The 18,603-nt window shown below is 51.0% G+C and overlaps 7 protein-coding genes across 7 annotated transcripts; 5 read left to right on the top strand and 2 right to left on the bottom strand.

Annotated features, from left to right (window-relative positions):
• On the top strand, positions 1 to 2,608 carry T310_7948 (RNAPII degradation factor Def1; the record flags this gene model as incomplete). Its single annotated transcript, XM_013469270.1, has 3 exons — positions 1 to 223; positions 289 to 962; positions 998 to 2,608. Coding segments are annotated over 3 exons (2,508 nt in total), but the record flags the coding sequence as incomplete, so codon positions are not given.
• Positions 2,609 to 4,176: 1,568 nt separating this feature from the next.
• On the top strand, positions 4,177 to 5,619 carry T310_7947 (FAD binding domain-containing protein; the record flags this gene model as incomplete). Its single annotated transcript, XM_013469269.1, has 4 exons — positions 4,177 to 4,264; positions 4,334 to 4,371; positions 4,448 to 4,898; positions 4,961 to 5,619. 4 exons carry the CDS (start codon positions 4,177 to 4,179, stop codon positions 5,617 to 5,619), a joined length of 1,236 nt encoding a protein of 411 aa, XP_013324723.1.
• A 271-nt stretch (positions 5,620 to 5,890) lies between these two features.
• T310_7946 (Oxysterol binding protein (Osh5)) lies at positions 5,891 to 7,385 on the bottom strand (the record flags this gene model as incomplete). The annotated part of the gene is made up of 4 exons (XM_013469268.1): positions 5,891 to 6,700; positions 6,761 to 6,815; positions 6,875 to 7,200; positions 7,299 to 7,385. The coding sequence occupies 4 exons, from the start codon at positions 7,383 to 7,385 to the stop codon at positions 5,891 to 5,893; spliced, it is 1,278 nt and encodes a 425-aa protein (XP_013324722.1).
• Positions 7,386 to 8,615: 1,230 nt separating this feature from the next.
• On the top strand, positions 8,616 to 11,392 carry T310_7945 (uncharacterized protein; the record flags this gene model as incomplete). The annotated part of the gene is made up of 3 exons (XM_013469267.1): positions 8,616 to 9,045; positions 9,096 to 10,089; positions 10,147 to 11,392. The coding sequence occupies 3 exons, from the start codon at positions 8,616 to 8,618 to the stop codon at positions 11,390 to 11,392; spliced, it is 2,670 nt and encodes an 889-aa protein (XP_013324721.1).
• Positions 11,393 to 12,042: 650 nt separating this feature from the next.
• Positions 12,043 to 14,448, top strand: T310_7944 (uncharacterized protein; the record flags this gene model as incomplete). The annotated part of the gene is made up of 11 exons (XM_013469266.1): positions 12,043 to 12,054; positions 12,111 to 12,189; positions 12,306 to 12,583; positions 12,644 to 12,682; positions 12,941 to 13,198; positions 13,251 to 13,282; positions 13,341 to 13,558; positions 13,639 to 13,850; positions 13,916 to 13,962; positions 14,033 to 14,102; positions 14,185 to 14,448. The coding sequence occupies 11 exons, from the start codon at positions 12,043 to 12,045 to the stop codon at positions 14,446 to 14,448; spliced, it is 1,509 nt and encodes a 502-aa protein (XP_013324720.1).
• A 305-nt stretch (positions 14,449 to 14,753) lies between these two features.
• Positions 14,754 to 16,095, bottom strand: T310_7943 (uncharacterized protein; the record flags this gene model as incomplete). The annotated part of the gene is made up of 5 exons (XM_013469265.1): positions 14,754 to 14,887; positions 14,962 to 15,057; positions 15,294 to 15,420; positions 15,510 to 15,964; positions 16,020 to 16,095. The coding sequence occupies 5 exons, from the start codon at positions 16,093 to 16,095 to the stop codon at positions 14,754 to 14,756; spliced, it is 888 nt and encodes a 295-aa protein (XP_013324719.1).
• Positions 16,096 to 16,615: 520 nt separating this feature from the next.
• Positions 16,616 to 18,258, top strand: T310_7942 (C6 transcription factor (AflR); the record flags this gene model as incomplete). The annotated part of the gene is made up of 2 exons (XM_013469264.1): positions 16,616 to 16,630; positions 16,741 to 18,258. The coding sequence occupies 2 exons, from the start codon at positions 16,616 to 16,618 to the stop codon at positions 18,256 to 18,258; spliced, it is 1,533 nt and encodes a 510-aa protein (XP_013324718.1).
• Between the last annotated feature and the right edge of the window lie 345 nt (positions 18,259 to 18,603).

The raw sequence follows: 18,603 nt of genomic DNA, 5'->3' as shown, positions 1-18,603 counted from the left end.
CGAGCCGGTGCCAGATCGTCTTCCAAGGTCGAAACCACAGAGAGCAGTTCGGCTCCTACATTATATGAGGACGAAGGGGAGATTGGTCAGCTGAAAAGAAAATATGCGGCCGATGTGCCCAAGCTCAAGGAGCTGTTCCCCGACTGGACAGATGAAGATCTGGTCTTTGCCTTGGAGGACTCAAACGGCGACCTGGAGAGTGCGATTGAGCACATCACTGAAGGTGTGAATCCCCAAGGACCCCCCTAACGGTCGCAGCAGCCAGACTGACGAGAGCGAATCCATCAGGCAATGTATCTCAGTGGGGCGAAGTGAAGAAGAAGAATACGGACCGGTCCCGATCGAAGGCCAAGGAAGTGTCTAAGGCTCAAGGCAGCGCCGCTGAAACGGCCCCTTCCTCGACCCGCGGAGGCCGTGGACGTGGTGGCCTCGAAGGTCGTGGACGCGCCCGTGGCGACCGTGGTCGCGGCGGCCGGGGAGGTCGAGCTGGTGCTCAGGTCAATGGCACCCGTGCAGAGAAGCCGACGACAACATCCACGACCGCAGATGCTGCAGAAGGCTCTGCTACCACCAACAATGCAGACGCTGTTACGACGAAGAAGCCCACGGATACGGGTGAATCGACGGATGCCACGGACGGTGTCAAGGAGACCGCCAAGGAGGCTCCTAAGCTGCCAGAAACCACGAAGAAAGGATGGGCGAGCTTGTTCGCAAAGCCTACACCTCCTCCTCCCCAGAAGAAACCTCCGCCTCCCGCTGCACCGGCTGCAGAAAATCCTTCCGAACCCGCGACCGAACCTAAACCTGCCGAACCTGTGCCCACCGCAGCAGCAGAGACCTCCGAGGAGAAAGCACCGGAGCAACCCGCTGCTCCTTCGACCGAGCCAACAACCACTTCTACCGAGACTATTGAGCCTCCGAAAGACGACCTGACGAAGACGAACCTCGAACAAGTGCCCGATGTATCCGCGCCGCCCGCCACGACGACGGCGGCTAGCACCGTGGCGAGCGTCCAGGACCCTCACACTCTCACCCCCGTAACCCCCAGACTCGTCCCACCAGACAATCTAGCTATGCAGCCACTGCCTACAAAGCAACCGCAGGATCGGGTCGTGGCGCCAGCTTCCAGCGTCGGGTCCTCGAACAGGAGGAGGCCGTTGTGATGCCAGCAAATCATGCTGTCGACCGTGCCGCCGTCCAATTCGGCAGTATGGGCTTGAATGGCGATGAAGAAGTGGATATCGATAAAGACAGGGAGGAGGCAGAGACCCGGGCCCAGCCTCCCCAGCATTCTCCTGTCGCTCCTCGCGCATCGCTCCCACCCTCGACACAGACCCAATCATCCGCGGACACGCCGTCGGTTGCCCGCCCCGCACCAGGCTTGCCTCCTGTTCCCCAAGCGTCCTCTGCTGACGCACCTTTCAATGACTTCAGCCGATATGGCGACGCCCAGAAGCCGTATGACCCGTTCAGCCACCAGACCTCCCAGCCGCAGCCCCAGGTTCAGGAACCATTCTCGAACCAGGCACCAGCTCAGGCGACCGCGACGACGGGAAGCGAGTATTCTCCTTTCTATGCTGCGGATCAGCAGCGTCTTCCATACAACTATTATGGCGGATATGCCCAATCTCAGGATGCCACTGCCGCTCAGAGAGCCGCCGCTGGCTTCGGCGTCTCTGGAGCTGAAGTGCAGCCTCATGTCCCCTCGACCCAGCCTCCAAGTCGCTACGGCCATGCAGAAGCCCCCAACAGTGGACACAATACCCCTAACCCAACGCTACCTGGTGCGACGCAGACACCGTCTGCGCAGCACATCCCGGGAACCCAGGCTGCCCATGGCGGCTACGGTTACGGATATCCTTACTACTCGAATCCTCACTATGCGTCTTACATGAGCCAGATGAACCAGCACCAGTATGGACGGAATCGCCCGATGTACGACGACGCACGTCGGTATGACGATCACTACATGCCACACAGCACGCAGTACGGATACGGTACTCAGTACGGTCCCTACGGCAAGGGTGGCATGTACGGCCAACCTTTCTCTTACGACCATTCGTCTTCGCCCGCCAACGCTGGTGCTTTCAACCAGGGATTGCCTGGTCGCGATTCAGTATATGGCCGTACGGGTTCTGCACAGCCTGAAAACCAGCAGGCTGCTGCCAACAACGCATTCGGCTCCGGCATGCCGGACGTGTTCGGACGCTCTCAGTCGGGCTTTGGTCAGAACCAGCAGATTTCTCAGCAGCAGCCGGTGAGCTCTGAAGAGACCACAAAGGGCTTTGAAGCCTCGAAGACTGGTGGACCAAGTCCGTCACTGGCTCAAGCCAACCGCCCTGGTTCGGCGACCAACAGCGCTCCGGGACAGCCTCAGTCGCAGACGGGCCTGCCTCCCTTGCAGGGACAGCAGGGTCAACAGGCCTTTGGTGGCTATCCTCACCTGAACCCCCAGTACGGCGGTCTGGGGGGACTTGGTGGACACCAGGCGGCCGCGACGCAGAGCCACCACCAAGGAACTGGATACGGTAATTATGGAGGTGCAGGGTTTGGGAACTATTACGGGAACACTGGACGTGGGGGATGGGGAGGCAACTACGGGCATTAAGCAAGGATTCAAGGCGTTTCCTTTGTTGTTTGTGTTTTTTTCCTTTGCCATGATGAGAACTGCTCTCTCTCTCTTTACTCTGTCTCTCTCTGGGATGGCGGGGCCTGGCAGAGCATGTGGATCTGGTTTTAAGCTGCTCTTATGTTTTTCTTTTATTTTTTCTCTCTGACATGTACTCTCTTCTCACCATGGGAGCTTGGTTGGCCTTACCTTTGTTATTGCTTTTGCTGGGATGTTGTGTCTTCATTACCTGCAACGGGAATGACCAAAGGGAAAAATTCAGCATTCTTCTTATTGTGCTGGTTACCATGAATCAGTGTTCTTTCCATTATTATGTGGTTTGTTCTATCAGGCACACAGCCATCCTGTGTTGTCACAATGATCCATGCCTTTTTTTTTCTGCTAGTACTTTTCCTGTACTACATAGTTTGCCGTCTTTGATGCAATGGTGTCACAGCCAGGCTTGATGAGATCAGGATGAAAAATCAAAAACAAAAGTTACGGTCGCAGGAGTTCGTTCTTCACTACTGTTGTGTATCAAATTTTCTGTAAAAGGCGGTCTCCAGAAGCACGAGTCGTGCCAGGTGACAGCGCTCCTAGGCGGTACCTGCCTTAGCCCTTTTGGTCTCCAAACTTCCACCGCCATGCGAGGCCAATGCGAAAGTTTTGCCGGTGGCGTCTGCCAACCTTGAAGGACAACAATACTCCGTAATACCTCAATCCTCCCAGCTGATCCTTCGAAAATGACAGGAAACAACCGCCATCCTCGCCTGCAAGTTTTCGTGCTCTGGAGTTCGACTGAAGCTTGCCTCGGATTGCCAGGTTGAGAGTCTACTTCCTGTCTAGAGTTTCCAACACCTCTCTTCTGTATGTGTCTATGCTCGTCGGCTTGTTTCAGCCTGCTGTCCGAGAGTCGGAAACTAACCGGGTTATTTTTGTTTGGCAGCTTGAAATTCCGAACGAAACACCACGCGCTCCACGCCAACGTGGATCGCCCAATTTAGACTAATTTAGCGCATGATGAGCTTCCCAGTACCGTCCATCAACGAAGCGGGGAACTAAAACGAAGAGGGGGACATCCTGCGATTAATATACTGTCTCAACTCTTAATGCATATGCCGGCCAGGATTATGACATCGAACGAGTCAGAGCGACCCCCACGAGAGATAAAAAGATCGACGTTTCATGTTTTTCAACTCCAGGACGGTGCACGAAATAGTGGCCAGCCCACCAGGCCATGGATTCGGGCCCCTCTGGACCTATCCAATCACCGGTTTCGACTGCTGGATATAACCTGACAGAAGCTTCCAAGGGGCGCGGATGGCGGCCTTGGAGGATGCATGACATCCGCACTATGAACATCTAGAAGGTGCACTTAGCAAGAAAATGCCTCCAGTGGCCCCTCATGAGGACTGGCAAGCATTGGCCAATGGTTATCGATCTTATCGATAACAGGACCTTCTCTATTGAGATACATATACCGAAGGAGGAAAGGTATTAATAACGCCTCGCGATCGAGTGAAATCGTGGTGTTGCTGGACTCTGTGGACTCAATTGCTCTGAGCATCATGGCTGTCATTGATATTAACAAGCAAAACGGAGCAGTGTCGAAGCCTGGCACCGACACTGTGACTACCGTCCTGATAGTTGGTGCTGGTGAGTTGACATTTTTAGTTGATACCCGGAGTGGCAATTCCTTCTGACCACTCAATTCTTGAGTCGCAGGCTCTACGGGGCTTGCGCTGGCGCAGGGCTTGAAAATGGTACAGTACATCCGGCTGGACTCGTCAATGACAGCTTCGTTCACGACAATGAAGCTAACTAAACATGGCTTTTCAGGCGGGAATCCCTTATGTGGTGTATGAGAAGCGTCCCAGTCTCGATAGTGGACTGCGCGACTGGAACATGGGACTGCACTGGGGTGCCCCAGCCCTGATGGGTCTCCTCTCAGAAGAGTCTTGTGCGCGGATCCAATCGGTGCAGGTAGACGCGAGCGCTCCCACAGCGGAAAACGATGTTGTCCCGATCCTCAACGCGCAGTCGGGCGAGCAGTTGTTGGCCGTCCCGGTCCAGAAGTTCTACCGGCTACGGCGAAGCAAACTGCGTGCTCTTCTGGCGGAAGGAGTAGACATTCGATACGGAAAGAAATTGCAGGATATCACGTATTCCGAGGATGGCAGAACGGCGACCGCATACTTCGAGGATGGGACGTCAGCTTCGGCAAGACTGATCATCGGCGCTGATGGCGCTCGCTCAACTCTGCGAAAGCTTCTCATTGGACCTGAACGCGGTGTGGTCCGACGTCTTCCTTACTGCGCGACGTTCGTCTATGCCAAATACACCGCCGAACAGGCTCTCTATCTCCGCAAATGGCACCCGCTGTACCTGGGCGGCATCAATCCATCGGGTCACTATGGCTTCTTTGGGCTGCAGGACGTGCCAGACCCATCTCGGCCAGAGACATGGACGTCTTTTTCTACATCTCCTGGCCGTCGAGCCTGGAGGAGCAAGACGCGACGGCGGGCTGGACGAATGCCCAGAGACTGAAGCAGCTGAAGAGCTTCGCGAAGAACTTCTCCGATCCATGGCGGAGCGCATGTGAATGGATAGAGGATGACGATTACCCAGTGTGGTACATGGGGCTCAGCGACTTCGACCCGGGCGCCGATGGGCATCGTTGGGACAACCACGGCGGACGGGTCACCCTAGCCGGCGACGCCGCCCATGCTATGACATACCAGCGGGGACAGGGTCTGAACCACGCGATGGTGGACGCAGCCAATCTGGTTGACGCGATCAAGAGTTTTGCTTTCATACCCGAGGACAGCAAGGAGAGCCAGTCCTTACAGAAGGAGGCCATCTCGGCGTACGAGGAAGAGACGATCGAACGATCGGGAGCCGAAGTGCGGCTGTCGACCACCAACACGCAGATGTTGCATAATTGGGAACAGGTGCTCCAATCACCGGCCTTCACGATGGGAATCAAACGGACACAGACAGAAGTTCACTGAGGAGCATGTAAAGCATTTATATCTAAAGAAAAGAAAGCGAGAGCGGGAGAGAGTCCAATCAGTGGCAACGGTACGCTGTACGGAGAGAAGCTCTATGAAGGCTTCATGTTGCAGATCTGTCATGAATGTTAAATAAAAAACATTAATACAATCTGCTAATCCATAACCCGACCTGACCTGTACCTGTGTTGGTTGGTCATCCTGACCTGATGTGATGTGGATAAAATATGTATATATAAAATTGGTATGTATGTAGCGAGTCATTCATTGTTTACTCCAACCCCAGACCCTCACTTCCGACTTTGTGGTATGGAGGCTTTGCGTCCTTGGCCCGCTCCTTGTCGAACCGCCACACCCCGGCGGTGCGGTCGCTCTCGATGCCGGCGCCGTTGCCGTGCGTCATGTCGAGCATGGTGGCCAGCCGCATGAACACGGGGTCGTCCTTCTCGTTGACGCGCTTGAAGAAGCGTCGCTCCCATTCCCGGCCCTCTTCCTTCTCTTTCTTGCGGAGCTCGCGCTGCGCATTCTCGATCTTCGATTTCGCGGCCTGGGTGGCGTCCATGTCGCCGCGCTCGATGGCGCAGGCCACGTCGTGCCACGCCCGTCGGCTCTCGTAAGGATCCTGTTCTGAGATAGGAGGGACCTTCAAGGGAGTCGTCATTACGTTGCTGACGACATACGTCTCTACTTCTTTCTTCGTGCGGGCGTCCTTGATGGTGAAATGGGTCGACCACTGGCCGTCCGCCGTGTACAACGGATTCTTTTCACCATCGCTCTCCTTGTATAGAATGGCCGAGAAGGAATTCTTCTTCCCGCTCAGCCATCCCTTGCCCGAATACTCGATCTTGGCAATGTAGCCAGTGGAACTGGCAATTTTGGTGCTCTTCTCTAGTTCTACAAACGGTGTTCCGTAGATCAAGGACTCGATGTGCAGGCTTGGCAGAGTGATGAGGTACGTCTCCCGTTGTGCCGGGTCGCTCCTGTCCTTTCCTGGAGGTGTGAAGGAAAGGAGGGCATGGCCGAGCTGCTTCACCTGAATCGTGCTGGAGAAGGAGGCCTTTTGGGCATTGTACCCTTGCAACTAAAAGATGCTGTCAGACGAGCGATTCACAAAATTGAGGGAGGGAGGTGTAGTACTCACTTGGACTCCATGCTTCTCATTCTCAATAGCGTAGGCTGTAACCGGAGGATGATGGCTGCCGACGGAGTTAGTCTAGCGTCAAGAAGCTATGTGACCGGAATTCATCACACGCACCTGACTTGCTCACTGATCAGAGTGGTTTCGCCAACATCCTTATCGTCATCCCACTTCCCCAAAAAGAGCTCTCCTAAAAAGGGATTGAGGGGTTTCTTCTCGCTACCCAGCTTCTCACTGCGACTGCAGTACTGCTGGTGGAGCGTGGTTAGGAACCATTTCAAGACCAAGAGCGCCCTTTTCGCGGGGTCTGGTTCCCTTGCAGGAGCGATGAAAATCGCGGGCTGCTCGGCCCAATATGCAGAGTATTCGACCAGCGATGTGGAGGAGAGGATGAAGGGTGGGGCAGTGAGAGAGGACAGGTCTCCGTTAAAGGACGCGATGGACTATGGCGGAGGGAGTCAGCAATCTAGTGATAATTACACTGCTGAACATCAGAGTTGTTGACGCTCCAAGGGATGCACATCGACAGAGAAGATCTTACTTTGAGGAAAGTGGACCAGGAGCCCTTGTTGCTTGGAGGAAGGTCGGGACACGTCTCCTTGTCGGAGACGTCCTTGGAAGAAGTCATAGTGTAAGGTTTCTTCTACAGATTGACTCAAAGCAAAATCACAGATGGTTTCCGCGCAGGCCTCAGATGTTACACACAAGAGAAAGGAGGAAGAGAGGCCCAAATTGAAGAGAGGGACGAAGGAGTTGCATACTCCGTTGACGTGGGGAGACGTGGATGTGGATCTGCAGCCCACTGTCGACTAATTCCTTGAGTTGTTCAGCGTGCCGTAAGCGCCGGACTCGGTCAACGACGTCATCTGGCTAGCCCTCACGTGCCTCTGTCACAGTGTATTGGCCATGCTGTCCCAATCGCCCCTGTCAGCCACCTCCATGGATATCGGTGGATGTGGCTTGACAGGAGGACAGACTCGGCATAGATTAAGTCTATACTCCGGAGGTAGTCCGTATCTGTGCATATCAACTCCATATCTTTACTCCGCATAGTCTGTCAGTCGGGTGAAAAGATTGCCGCTTTCACCGTCCTCTTCAATCACGTGATCTGGCCTTAACCAAGTATTGAAAGTGGAGAATGATTAGTTCAGTATAATTGAAATCAAATAGCGATAAACGTGTTTGTTTAGGGAAACTAGTTGCTTGAGACCATAGAAATCAGGATACCGCTGTGTTTTTCAAATGACATTTCCATACGACATGGCGTTGACATTAATATATTAAAACGGTCTTATTGTATAGGGTTCTCGCTTAAAATTATACATTGTTGGTTTACCCTTAGATGTGTTGACCACCTTGCGTATTTGCTCACACTTCACTATGGCGGGACTCATATTATTCAATCCCTGAGCATAATACGACAGAAGACTTTACAGCTGCCAGAACAAAGCTCAAGCAATGACTTCGAGGCGTTTCTAGACTTGAAAAATACCATGGAAAGTTGTCCGTGGACATCAAGTTTACCTGCCACATCAAGGAAATCCTCTCTGGAAGCCGCATTTGAATTGATACAAAGATTGATATATAGGTTACCGGAACCTTCTCTCTAGAGAAAAATTTGATGCTTGGTGAATTGGCTATTAGAATATTCTTACTAGGAAGTTCAAAAAAAAATTGAAAGATTGAACGTGCATTTAAATTCAGAATGTGCATGATTACTGGTGGAAAACGACTTTTGGCAGTAACGTATATATAGTCCAGCCCCACCTTGCCAACGCAGTCATATTACAACAGCATCGATTATCTCCAAATGCAGAAGCAACAGGACCAAAGTCAAGAATCCTAGCGCGCTGCTATAATGGAGGCTGAGGAATCGTATGCACGGGTGGTGTGGGCCTCACGCATCCTGTCATACCTATCCAAAGACAGATATCAAACCGGCCTGGTATCATCTGAGATGGCCGACAACGAATCGAGCCTCGATGACGAAGATGAAGAGCCCGAAATTCAAAGCACCGATGCTACAACCTTTCCAGACTCCTGTGAAAGACTGAAAGAAAAGTTCCTTGACTGTCTGGCTGAGCTTTTGTCATCGTCAAAAGGGTGGGACGATGTGACAGCCACGGCACTAAGAGAAAGAGAAGACTACATAGAGATTGATATTGCAAGTAACCGGGGATTTCAAATCACACAAAACAAAGAGCTGAAGCCAAGAGGGAAGGAGAATATCACTCCTGGATGTCTCTTTGACATACTTTACGAGTGCATGGCTGCTCAAATTCCTGAGGGTAAGGTTCAGCGAAGGCTCGAACAAAAGGACACATTGACAGGTTAAAAGGGGACGAGGAACGTCGAGAAGCTCTACTGGTCACCCTTGAAGATTTAGCGATCGAATGCAACAAAAGTCGGATTTTCCACTGGACCGAGAGGCTCGTCAGCTTTGGCAGTAGTTCTGGGCCTGACATTCAGAACAAGAACGCACAAGACAACGCGAGCATGTCTTCACATCTTATCGAGATTACAAATATCATTAAAACAGAACAGCATCGTCACCACGCCAAGGCAAGACGCCGTGTTGTCCGATTAGCATATCTCTGCACTCGCTCCGGTGATGCCCAATTGCTCCTTCCCTCGAAGGTCGGGAAAGCACCACGAGCCCGAATCTGGAAGGCGCTTCTGTCCCTTGCACGGCCGATATTCAACTGCCGCCTTCTCGCCGAAATTGCTTTGAGGTTGCCCCAGTTTCGCAACATCAAATTCATTACTATCAACCCACCACAACCCATGACCCTTAATAGCAAGTTTATTACGACACTTCCGGATGCATTGCAGCGACTGAATCTGGAATGCATCGCTCCATTCGACTCCGATAAACTCAACAACGACTTTCAGAAGCACTGCTCAAAGGCCCTCCACGCTCACGCAGAGATCCAACTCCTGGCAGAGTATTCAGATAAGCCGCACTCACAACCCACATTGAGCTACTTTGGTTGCAGTAAGAAGTCGTGCTTATTGTGCGAGTCCTTTATGGATCTGGTGTCGCCCAGAATACGAAGCCGGGGTAGACATGGAATATGCTATCCGGCTTGGGGCCTGCCTTCTTCCTCGTTAGCCCATTTCCAGGTCGTCCTGGCGAAATTGGAATCTGTTCTCATCGAGAGGATCCAAGAATGGATTAGAAGTCCGAACAGGTTCACTCGCGGAAATGTCGCACAGTCTAGTCTTGTGTCAGATTTGAATGCTACGGACCTCAACGAGATTATAGAGAGGAAGCTCAGAATTGAGTCGGAGGAATTAAAGAGGTCTCAACGCCTCAAGGAGGGACGGCTGTTGTAAGCACGGCGGAAAACCCAGATTATTTAGATAATGCGTCTGATTTTCTGATATAGGACGGATCCGAGGTCTATCACCATGAAGAGAAGCGAAGAGAAGTTTGACGAGACTCTGAGTAGCGAAGTCTGCATCATGTGTGAAAAACAAGGAAAGCGCTGCACAAAGTGCAGGAGCTGCTGTTACTGCTCCAAAGAATGCCAACGTGCGGACTGGCAAAGCCACAGACTCCTGTGCGCCCAGGTCTCGAAGTTACCCAAGCGTCCAACTCTACAACACAAATTGGCTATTTATTTCCCCGTGGAGGCTAGTAAACCAAAATTGGAATGGGTAGGTTTCTGGGTCAGAAGAGGAGTCCAATATCCCCAAATCGACCATATCTTTCGATCCGAAGGCCATGACGTGACCTATAGGACAATGCGGCGCGGTCCGCTCCGTGGCGGTGATCTCGGCTATGAGCTTGATGTCTATACCAGAACAACTGTGCATACTTATGGCTCGAAGCCGAATAGGAGTATTATTGCATCTGTTGGTATCACGGCGTCCATACCCCTCATTTGGAGTGGACCTTGCATTGTTCTTCGAAGACCATCTCCCAACCTTTATGGCGACATCACATTGGCGGACCTTCGACACATAGTAGACCTTTTTGTGACGTGTGGAGACTTTCGAGTTAAAGAAATTGAAGCTCCAACGCTTTCTGGAGAAATCGATCGGGAATCAGATGGTATACTTGGTGTGAAAGTCAACAGTGATGCAGAAATTGAAAATCATGGGGCCGCACGCTTTGTGCCAGTCATCGTCAGAGAATTTCATCCAATGCGCTGCTTCTCAACCCTACCCATTATGACATCCCCAATCTCCAGGCTACTGGGGATGCCTTTGAAGCTATGGAGAATTGCGGATGGAGAATCGCACCAAGCTCTGCATACTTCAATGGCTTACAACTCGTCTCTAGAATGTAATTTGTCCGATAACTGCGACATAACATCTCTGATGATGGAAACGGAACTGGACAGTGAATCATGGGGGTTTGCTCCTATGTGGACAAATCTGGACTACCTCGGCAACGTGGTAGTCATTCGAGAAGACGAACAAGACCTGAGTGTGGACCAGCTTAAACTACTCTGTCACTTCTGCGAAAGAAAACTTCAGCCGCTCTTTGAAGACGCTCTTGGAAGTGGTCATGTGCAGCGAACGAGAGAGGAAGTGCTGGCTTACATCACACCTGAAAATTTGGAGCGATTTAAGGATGAATTGATCGATGAGTCCGATGAAGATGAGCAGATCGAGGAACTAATATAGACGATCACAACCAGTAATAACACCTCACCTTCGCAGAGAGTATTTGAGCATTTTGGATAATTACATGCTGGCTAAGTACATCCTATAGGGCGTACTGCCGTTCTGGCCAATCACTCTCATCGCATCGGTTTTTGGAGTCATACTCAGGGAATATTCAACCACGAAAATTAATACAAGACTGAAACTTACTACAACAGGGCCATTTACTAGACCAATAACCCAGTGTCTATTATTTGCCAATACAAACATACATGTTTAAAAACTGATTATCCCAAGCCGGTTGTGATCGACTGGCGCGGACCATGCCTCGTCACGACGATAATACTCCGAACCAGCTAATCAGAACCGGTTTCTCGGCTATTTGACAGTGTCCAGCAGAGGCAAGCTTAGCTAGCTGAATCCATTCAACCAACCAGCGAACATGTTTCCAGCTTTATTTGTCCTAGTCAAGTATGAGGTGAATGGCTTGGAGCTATTCCCCGGATTTTGGCCCTAGCTCCACCAGTCAAGTATGGGCTTTTGTTCTTGTCTGACGAGAATTTAATAACCGTCAGCGGTACGTTTATTATCATATAGGAATCTGATTTATTCTTACAGAAGACATGCTGTGTTGAAATCTCGCTGGGGTAGCTACATGTATTTTGGCCAAGATGAGATCAAAGGTACGTACATATTCCAAGCTAAGAACTATGTCAAATTGAAATTAATATTTATGCAGGCTGTTTACCTGTACGGCATTGCGCCTTGCACCGGAGGGCTGGCATTTGGCTATGTAGGGCTTCTTTCCCCTTTTATGCGTATGTACTTTTCTCAAGCTGATAGAGAGCAATTTGTTAGGATACCGGTTCAATGAGTGGGTATACCTACTCGATACGAGACATCGGACAAAGTCCCACTTACATGTAGTATCAAGGTGGCATCCTGGCCATGCCGCAGTTCCTTTCGTACTTCGATTATCCCAGCAACTTCCGTCAAGGGGGCATCACCGCGTCGATCCTGGCCGGGGCCTTTGCGGGCTCCATCATCACCGGAGCGTTCCTAGCAGACCGCCTGGGGAGAAAAAGGACGATTCTCCTTGGATCGGCCATCTTTACCATCGGCTGTGCGATTTCCGCGGCTGCCAATGGCCTGGCAGCCCTCGTGGCGGGTCGACTGATCAACGGACTGGGAAATGGTTGTTTGGCCATGATGGTTAGTCGGTGATCTCTTCTTGACGGTGTTTGCGGCTCATAGAGCTCAACCGATCTTTAGGTACCTCTCTACCAAGGAGAGCTCAGCCCGAGAGAGTCAGTAAGCCATCTTCTCGTCGGTCTCTGACAAGTCTAACCCGGGGTTTCTGACAGAATCCGTGGTCGAATCATCTCTGTTCAACAATGCTTCATCAACTTTGGGATCTTGATCGCGTTCTGGATCCAATATGCCACCAGCCATATCGACGGGCAGGCAGCATGGAGACTTCCGATGGGCCTGCAGATGATTGTGAGCATCCCAGCCGTCTAAGTGCATAAATTGTTATTAAATCGCTGACTGATGGAAACCTCTGCAAAGGCCACGGTAGCTCTTCACATAACGATGTATTTTCTACCCGAATCGCCGCGCTGGCTCATCCAGAAGGACCGACAGGAGGAAGCATTGCAGGTTTTGGCGAGGGTTCATGCGCAGGGGGATGTCAATGATCCGTACGTGCTGGCTGAATTCCAGGAAATTACGGCCAAGATTGCGTATGAGAAGCTGCACCCGCCGCCGTCGTACTGGAAGCTCCTTTTCGGCGAGGAGAGGAGACGGATGTGGATTGGTATTGGCGTGGTAGGTAGAATAGATCAGCGGGAGAAGAACTTTTTGCTGAACTTTCAACTAGCAATTCTGGCAGTCGATGACTGGTATCAACATGTTCGTTTTTATTTTCCTCCGTTCTTTTTTCATTGGAATTGTCTAACAGAATGGACAGTATCATGTACTACGCCGTGTTTCTGTTCCAACAAGCAGGCTTGAGTGAGACGTCATCTTCTCTACTTGCGAATGGACTCCAAGGATTGGTGTTGAACGTCTTCACCCTGCCGGACATGTATTATATGGACAAATGGGGGCGACGCATTCCGATGATCATTGGCGGGATCGGGATGGGGATTTCGATGATGCTGATCGGAGTTATTATGAAGACAGAAGGTAATGAACAGAAAACTGCACAGTTTTCTGTAAAATGCCACTAAGAGACGGAGATTGCTAATCTTGATGATGATCTCTAGGCGACCCCGTATTCGACTCCCTCACGCAAAAGACAAACTTCACGTTCAAATCCGCAGCCGCGTCGCGGACGGTCATTGCCTTTGTCTACATCTATGTTATGGTGTTTGCCCTCACCTGGGCTTGCGTAGCGTGGGTGTATCCACCGGAAATCTTCAGTATGAATATGCGAGGTCGGGCGACTTCTATGACGACGGCGACGAACTGGTTTATCGTAAGTTTCACTGTGTAGGTACATGTCTTTTTTATAGTCAAGCTGACCTGGGTGTTTTTCGTCAGAACTTCTGGTTTGGCCTATATATCCCGACGGCTATGAATAAGATAAGGTGTGTCAATAGATACCTTACCCCTTTGACTGAAATGGAATGACCATACTTATACATTTTGACAATCTAGCTGGAAACTATACATCATCTTCATGGCCCTCTGCTACCTGATGTCCATCGTCGTTTACCTCTTCTATCCTGTAAGTACCCTAATAAAAAAAAACATCATCCTCCACCCTTTCACATATCCAAACAAGCTGACTGTATACAACTCTCAAAAAGGAATCCGCAGGCAAAACCCTCGAAGAAATGGACCTCCTCTTCACCAAGGGCCGCTCACCATGGGTCTTCCTCGACCGGGACGCCACCAAGATCGGAGCAATTTTCGAGCGCGATCTGGCTAGAGGTGAGGCGTTGATCGTCGACAAGGAAAAGGGTGATGTGGATGTTGCGGTGGCGCGGCAGGTGGAGGATATCGGTACTGCGAATGCGAATGCGAATGCGAATGTGAAAGAGCAGTCAGAGAAGGAAGATGGGAATGTGTGAACCTTACTACCTACGTATCTACGTAGGTACTCAGCAGTAATAAGAGAAATGACTAACTGGCCATAATCTGATACCAGCATCAGGCTAGTTAGACGCATGTGTGTATACCTATACACATACAACATGTTTCCAAATTAGGAAACTCGTTCTCTCGCCTTGTTAGCTATCTATGCATGTACAGTACATACATACATAAGGTTGCTACATCCACCGACTTTGTTCTTTGCTCGTGTATGGACAATGTACCTTACCGAGGCAAACTCTGGGTCTTACACAACTTTCAAGGCCACTTATTTATTTAAATTTCAAAGGGTAAAGTCCTCTCCGATGAACTGCTCACTCAGCTGCCACAGCTTGGTCCAGTTCTCACGGTTTAAAATGTGCGAATGAAGCTCGTCGTCTGCAACGGCGTTGTTGTGCAAAAAGGCCCCGCTCGAGTCTGCGTTGATCAGCTACGTATTCTACGGCTTATACGAGTGTAAGGAAGGAAGGTCTGTTTTTTTTTTCTCTTACCTTCGACAGTCGGATCGATCATGCCGGTGACGATGCTGGCTGCTCCTTCGGACCTGGACGTCCACGGTGGCAGATAGTATTGTCTGCCGTCTAGGTCTGTCAAGGCTTTTTTTAAACAAGTACATGTCAGCACGACTGTCCGCAGATGTAAGAAACAGGTGAGTAGTCTTACGTGTGTTTGACTCCCTCATTGAATCAACCGAAGCCCTTAATTCTGGGGGGAAGTGCCTTTGCAATCCCGATCGGACGGCTGCAAGGAGACGAAAAAAAAAAACTCTTAGCCCAGTTCCTCTTTCCCAGATATATACCTCCTAGGGTAGGTATGTACATACCTCCAGGGTCAATGCTGAAAACTCGAATTTTGCGATCGCGCAGCTTCTCGGCAAGACTCTTTGCGAACATGACCCGCGCGGCGTTGGACTGTCCGTACGCGGTCAGAGGATTGTAGGTTTTTCCATCCTGGATAGATACATGTATGACATTAGCTTGACGACATACAGCAATAGATATAATATAGTAATGGTAATGGTAATGGAGGGAGGGCATACGCTGAAATTGATATCGTCGAAAAAGACCTGTCCCTGCCGCACTGCGGAACTGGCCACTATCAAGATCGACGACGAAGGCTCTGCCGCTTCAATCTTCGGCAGCAGCAGCTTCACCAGCAGGAAGTTGGAAAGATAGTTGACGGCAAACTGGGATTCCACGCCGTCGGCCGTGACGTTATACGGGGGCATCATCACCCCCGCGCAGGCGACGAACGAGTCCAGTTTCGGGACGTCATCGAGGGTGGCAACCGCCTTTCGAATATCCGCCAGGCTGCTCAGGTCCATCTGAAGAAATCGAACGGCGACCTGGGGATTGGCCGCTTTGATCTTGTCGATGACGGTGGCAGCCCTGGACTCGGCGCGAGCCGACAGGATCAGCTGAGCGGGATTAGCGCTGCTGAGGAGGATGGCCAGTTCGCCGGCAATTGACTCGTCGGAGACGCCGGTGATGAGAACTGATGAAGAAGTCAGTCAGTATGAATATTAATAAGGATATATAGTATCGCGTACTGGTTTTGCCCTCCAGGGAGCGACCATATTTCTCCAGAATGACTTCGGAACAAAGAATCTCCTGCTTTGGAGCCATTGTGTGGGAGGAACGTTGCAGGCGAACAAGGAAAAAGAAACCAATTCTGATCAGTGAAGCATCGCATCGTACAGATGTCTTTCTTGCATTTATATATATAGATGATGTCGGCGTTAAATTTCGGAGATATAGATCTCTGTCCCGATTGGGTAATAAAGTTTGGCTCATCTGCAGACTGCTGACACTCGAAATAACCAAAACGGGTTAAGCTTAGTCTGGGGAATGAATTAGGCGTTTCCGAATGTGTCAACGCTTTCAATCAAAAGGTGGAGCTGGAATCCACCACTATGGTTCCACTCTCATCACTATGTCAAATCCTCGAGTAAATTCCATGTGACTGTAAATGGGTAGGCTATAATAATGATCCAAAGTGGTATCTAGTGGGCTTCTTTAAAAATGCTTCAATATAGATCCACAATTTCCCATCTTGAATACCCAGAGGCACTCGGACTGCCAATGTAGCTAGCCAAATGGCTTAAGGCCACTAAGGATAACAAATTTCTAGAAGACTATATTAATAATGACTGCCCAAAGGGTTGGAAGCTAAAACCTAGTTATTGCCATTTATAATCAGAGAGTCCGCACAGTTTTAATAATCTTATCCCAGTTTCACGGCCTGGCGACTTAATCGAGAATAAGAACTAGTCCGCTAGCGCCGCAGAACCGGTTAGTAATAATAGGGAGAAAAAAGAGAGAGGGGAGATAGTAGGGGTAGGAACGTGGGCAGACCCAAGGCGGGCTGATGTTTGGATTTTTGATCTAACCAATGAGGATGCGCCATTAATACACGCTATATCTAGGCTTAATGGAGGCCCCGAACTACTCACAGGTCCAGCACTAGCACGCCGGTCGACGGTTCGGGCGGCTCCCAAGCTGCGAGACAGTTGCCATGCCTGTTCGGCTTCCAAGGTCAAGTGTAACAAGGAGAAACCGACATGCGCCCGTTGCGCAAAACGTGGCCTGGCGTGCGAGTACCTTGTCACCAAACGCGCTGGCCGTAAGCACAACACTCGGCCAAGCGAGACGACAAACGTGACCCAGGCGTTGCCAGAGTCCACCTGGTCCGCCTCCTCGGGGACGGGTCTTTTGACATCGCCCACCCTCATCCAGCCTTCTCCCAGGCAGCATACGTCTGAGTATCCAGACATCTTGCCGAATCTTCTCTCACCGGTGGATCCTTCTTCGTCGTCTACGCTCACAACCTTAAGCACCAATCTCGACGACTTTTTTGCCTCGCCGATATCCTTTCCTGTGTTAGAAACGTCCGACCACGACGTCCTGGCTCAGTCCCACATCTCTTCCAGAGGCGTCAACAACGGCCTGGATTCTAACGATGGCGCCGCTCTTCTCCCACCTGAGGATGCGTTTTCGGTCCTCGACGAAGCAGTCGCAGAACTCTCCACCCTATCCAAGCCACGCTCCCCTCCGAACAGTCGCGCTTCCACCACCACCAGCGATGCGCCGAGTTTCCAGGGCTGCCGCTCGGAGTCGCCGTGTTCCTGCCTGATCCGTGCGCTCGGCCTTCTCAAGCAGCTCTCCCCAAACACTTCGACCGCCTGCACGCGTTCGAAGAGGCAGGGCTATGAGAATGCCACATGCCAGCTCCCCACAATCCAATCCGTTGTGGCGGAGAATGAGCAGACCATCGAAGCAATCAGCAATATGCTGCAGTGTCCGTGCTCGCAGGACGGCTATTTGCTCGCCATCATGTCTCTCATCGTCTTCAAAGTCTTGGACTGGTACTCAGCCGCGGCACGGGAGACGCCAGTGACGGATGATAGCCAGACTCCAAGCCAGTCTCACCCGGTCCACCGGCGACATTCTTTATGCCATTCCGAGAAGGTGCTACAATCTCCCACTGTCGTGGGCAGCTATTGCATTGATGGCGAGGACCAAGGCCGCATGGCAGCTCAGCTGGTCCTCAGCGAACTCCATCGCGTGCAGCGGTTGATCAACCTGCTGTCAAAGCGACTCAAAGGCCACGGAACATGCAATGGCGCGGTGGTCACATCTAACACTGCCGCTGATGGTCAAGATACACTTTCCGACGGAGAGAGCACTTTGCCTTTCTCCGCCACAATGTTGGATCAACTTGAGGCGGATCTTCGCAAGCGTCTTCGTGCTTTATCGTCGGAGATTGTCGATATGCTGCGGCGAGGGTAATACGTCAGAAGCTTCTCGTGCCGTTCTCCGCATTATTAGTACTGTGAACCCTGCCTATAACGAACCCGGCTCTATCGAATATCTCGCTATAACGAACTCAACACCGTGTTCATTTTCAATTCCCATACAAAATTCGGTCTAATTAGAGGCACGTGAGTGTGGAACACTTGCTAAAATGCCTCGCCAATTTTCAAAAAGCAGCCCTTAAGCCTACCGTCGCCTACATCCAAAAGCATCAATCAAAGCCCTTCAGGATTGGTTTTTTGATGAATACAAGCAGGGGATTGCTCCTTCCTCCATTTCCGAGATCCTTAGTCCTCGATACGACGCCCTTGATTCTCCTAT

The sequence above is a fragment of the Rasamsonia emersonii genome (assembly GCF_000968595.1).
Source record: "Rasamsonia emersonii CBS 393.64 chromosome Unknown ctg1118621760614, whole genome shotgun sequence".
Taxonomy (NCBI): domain Eukaryota; kingdom Fungi; phylum Ascomycota; class Eurotiomycetes; order Eurotiales; family Trichocomaceae; genus Rasamsonia; species Rasamsonia emersonii.
This window is presented reverse-complemented; position numbering and strand designations above follow the sequence as displayed.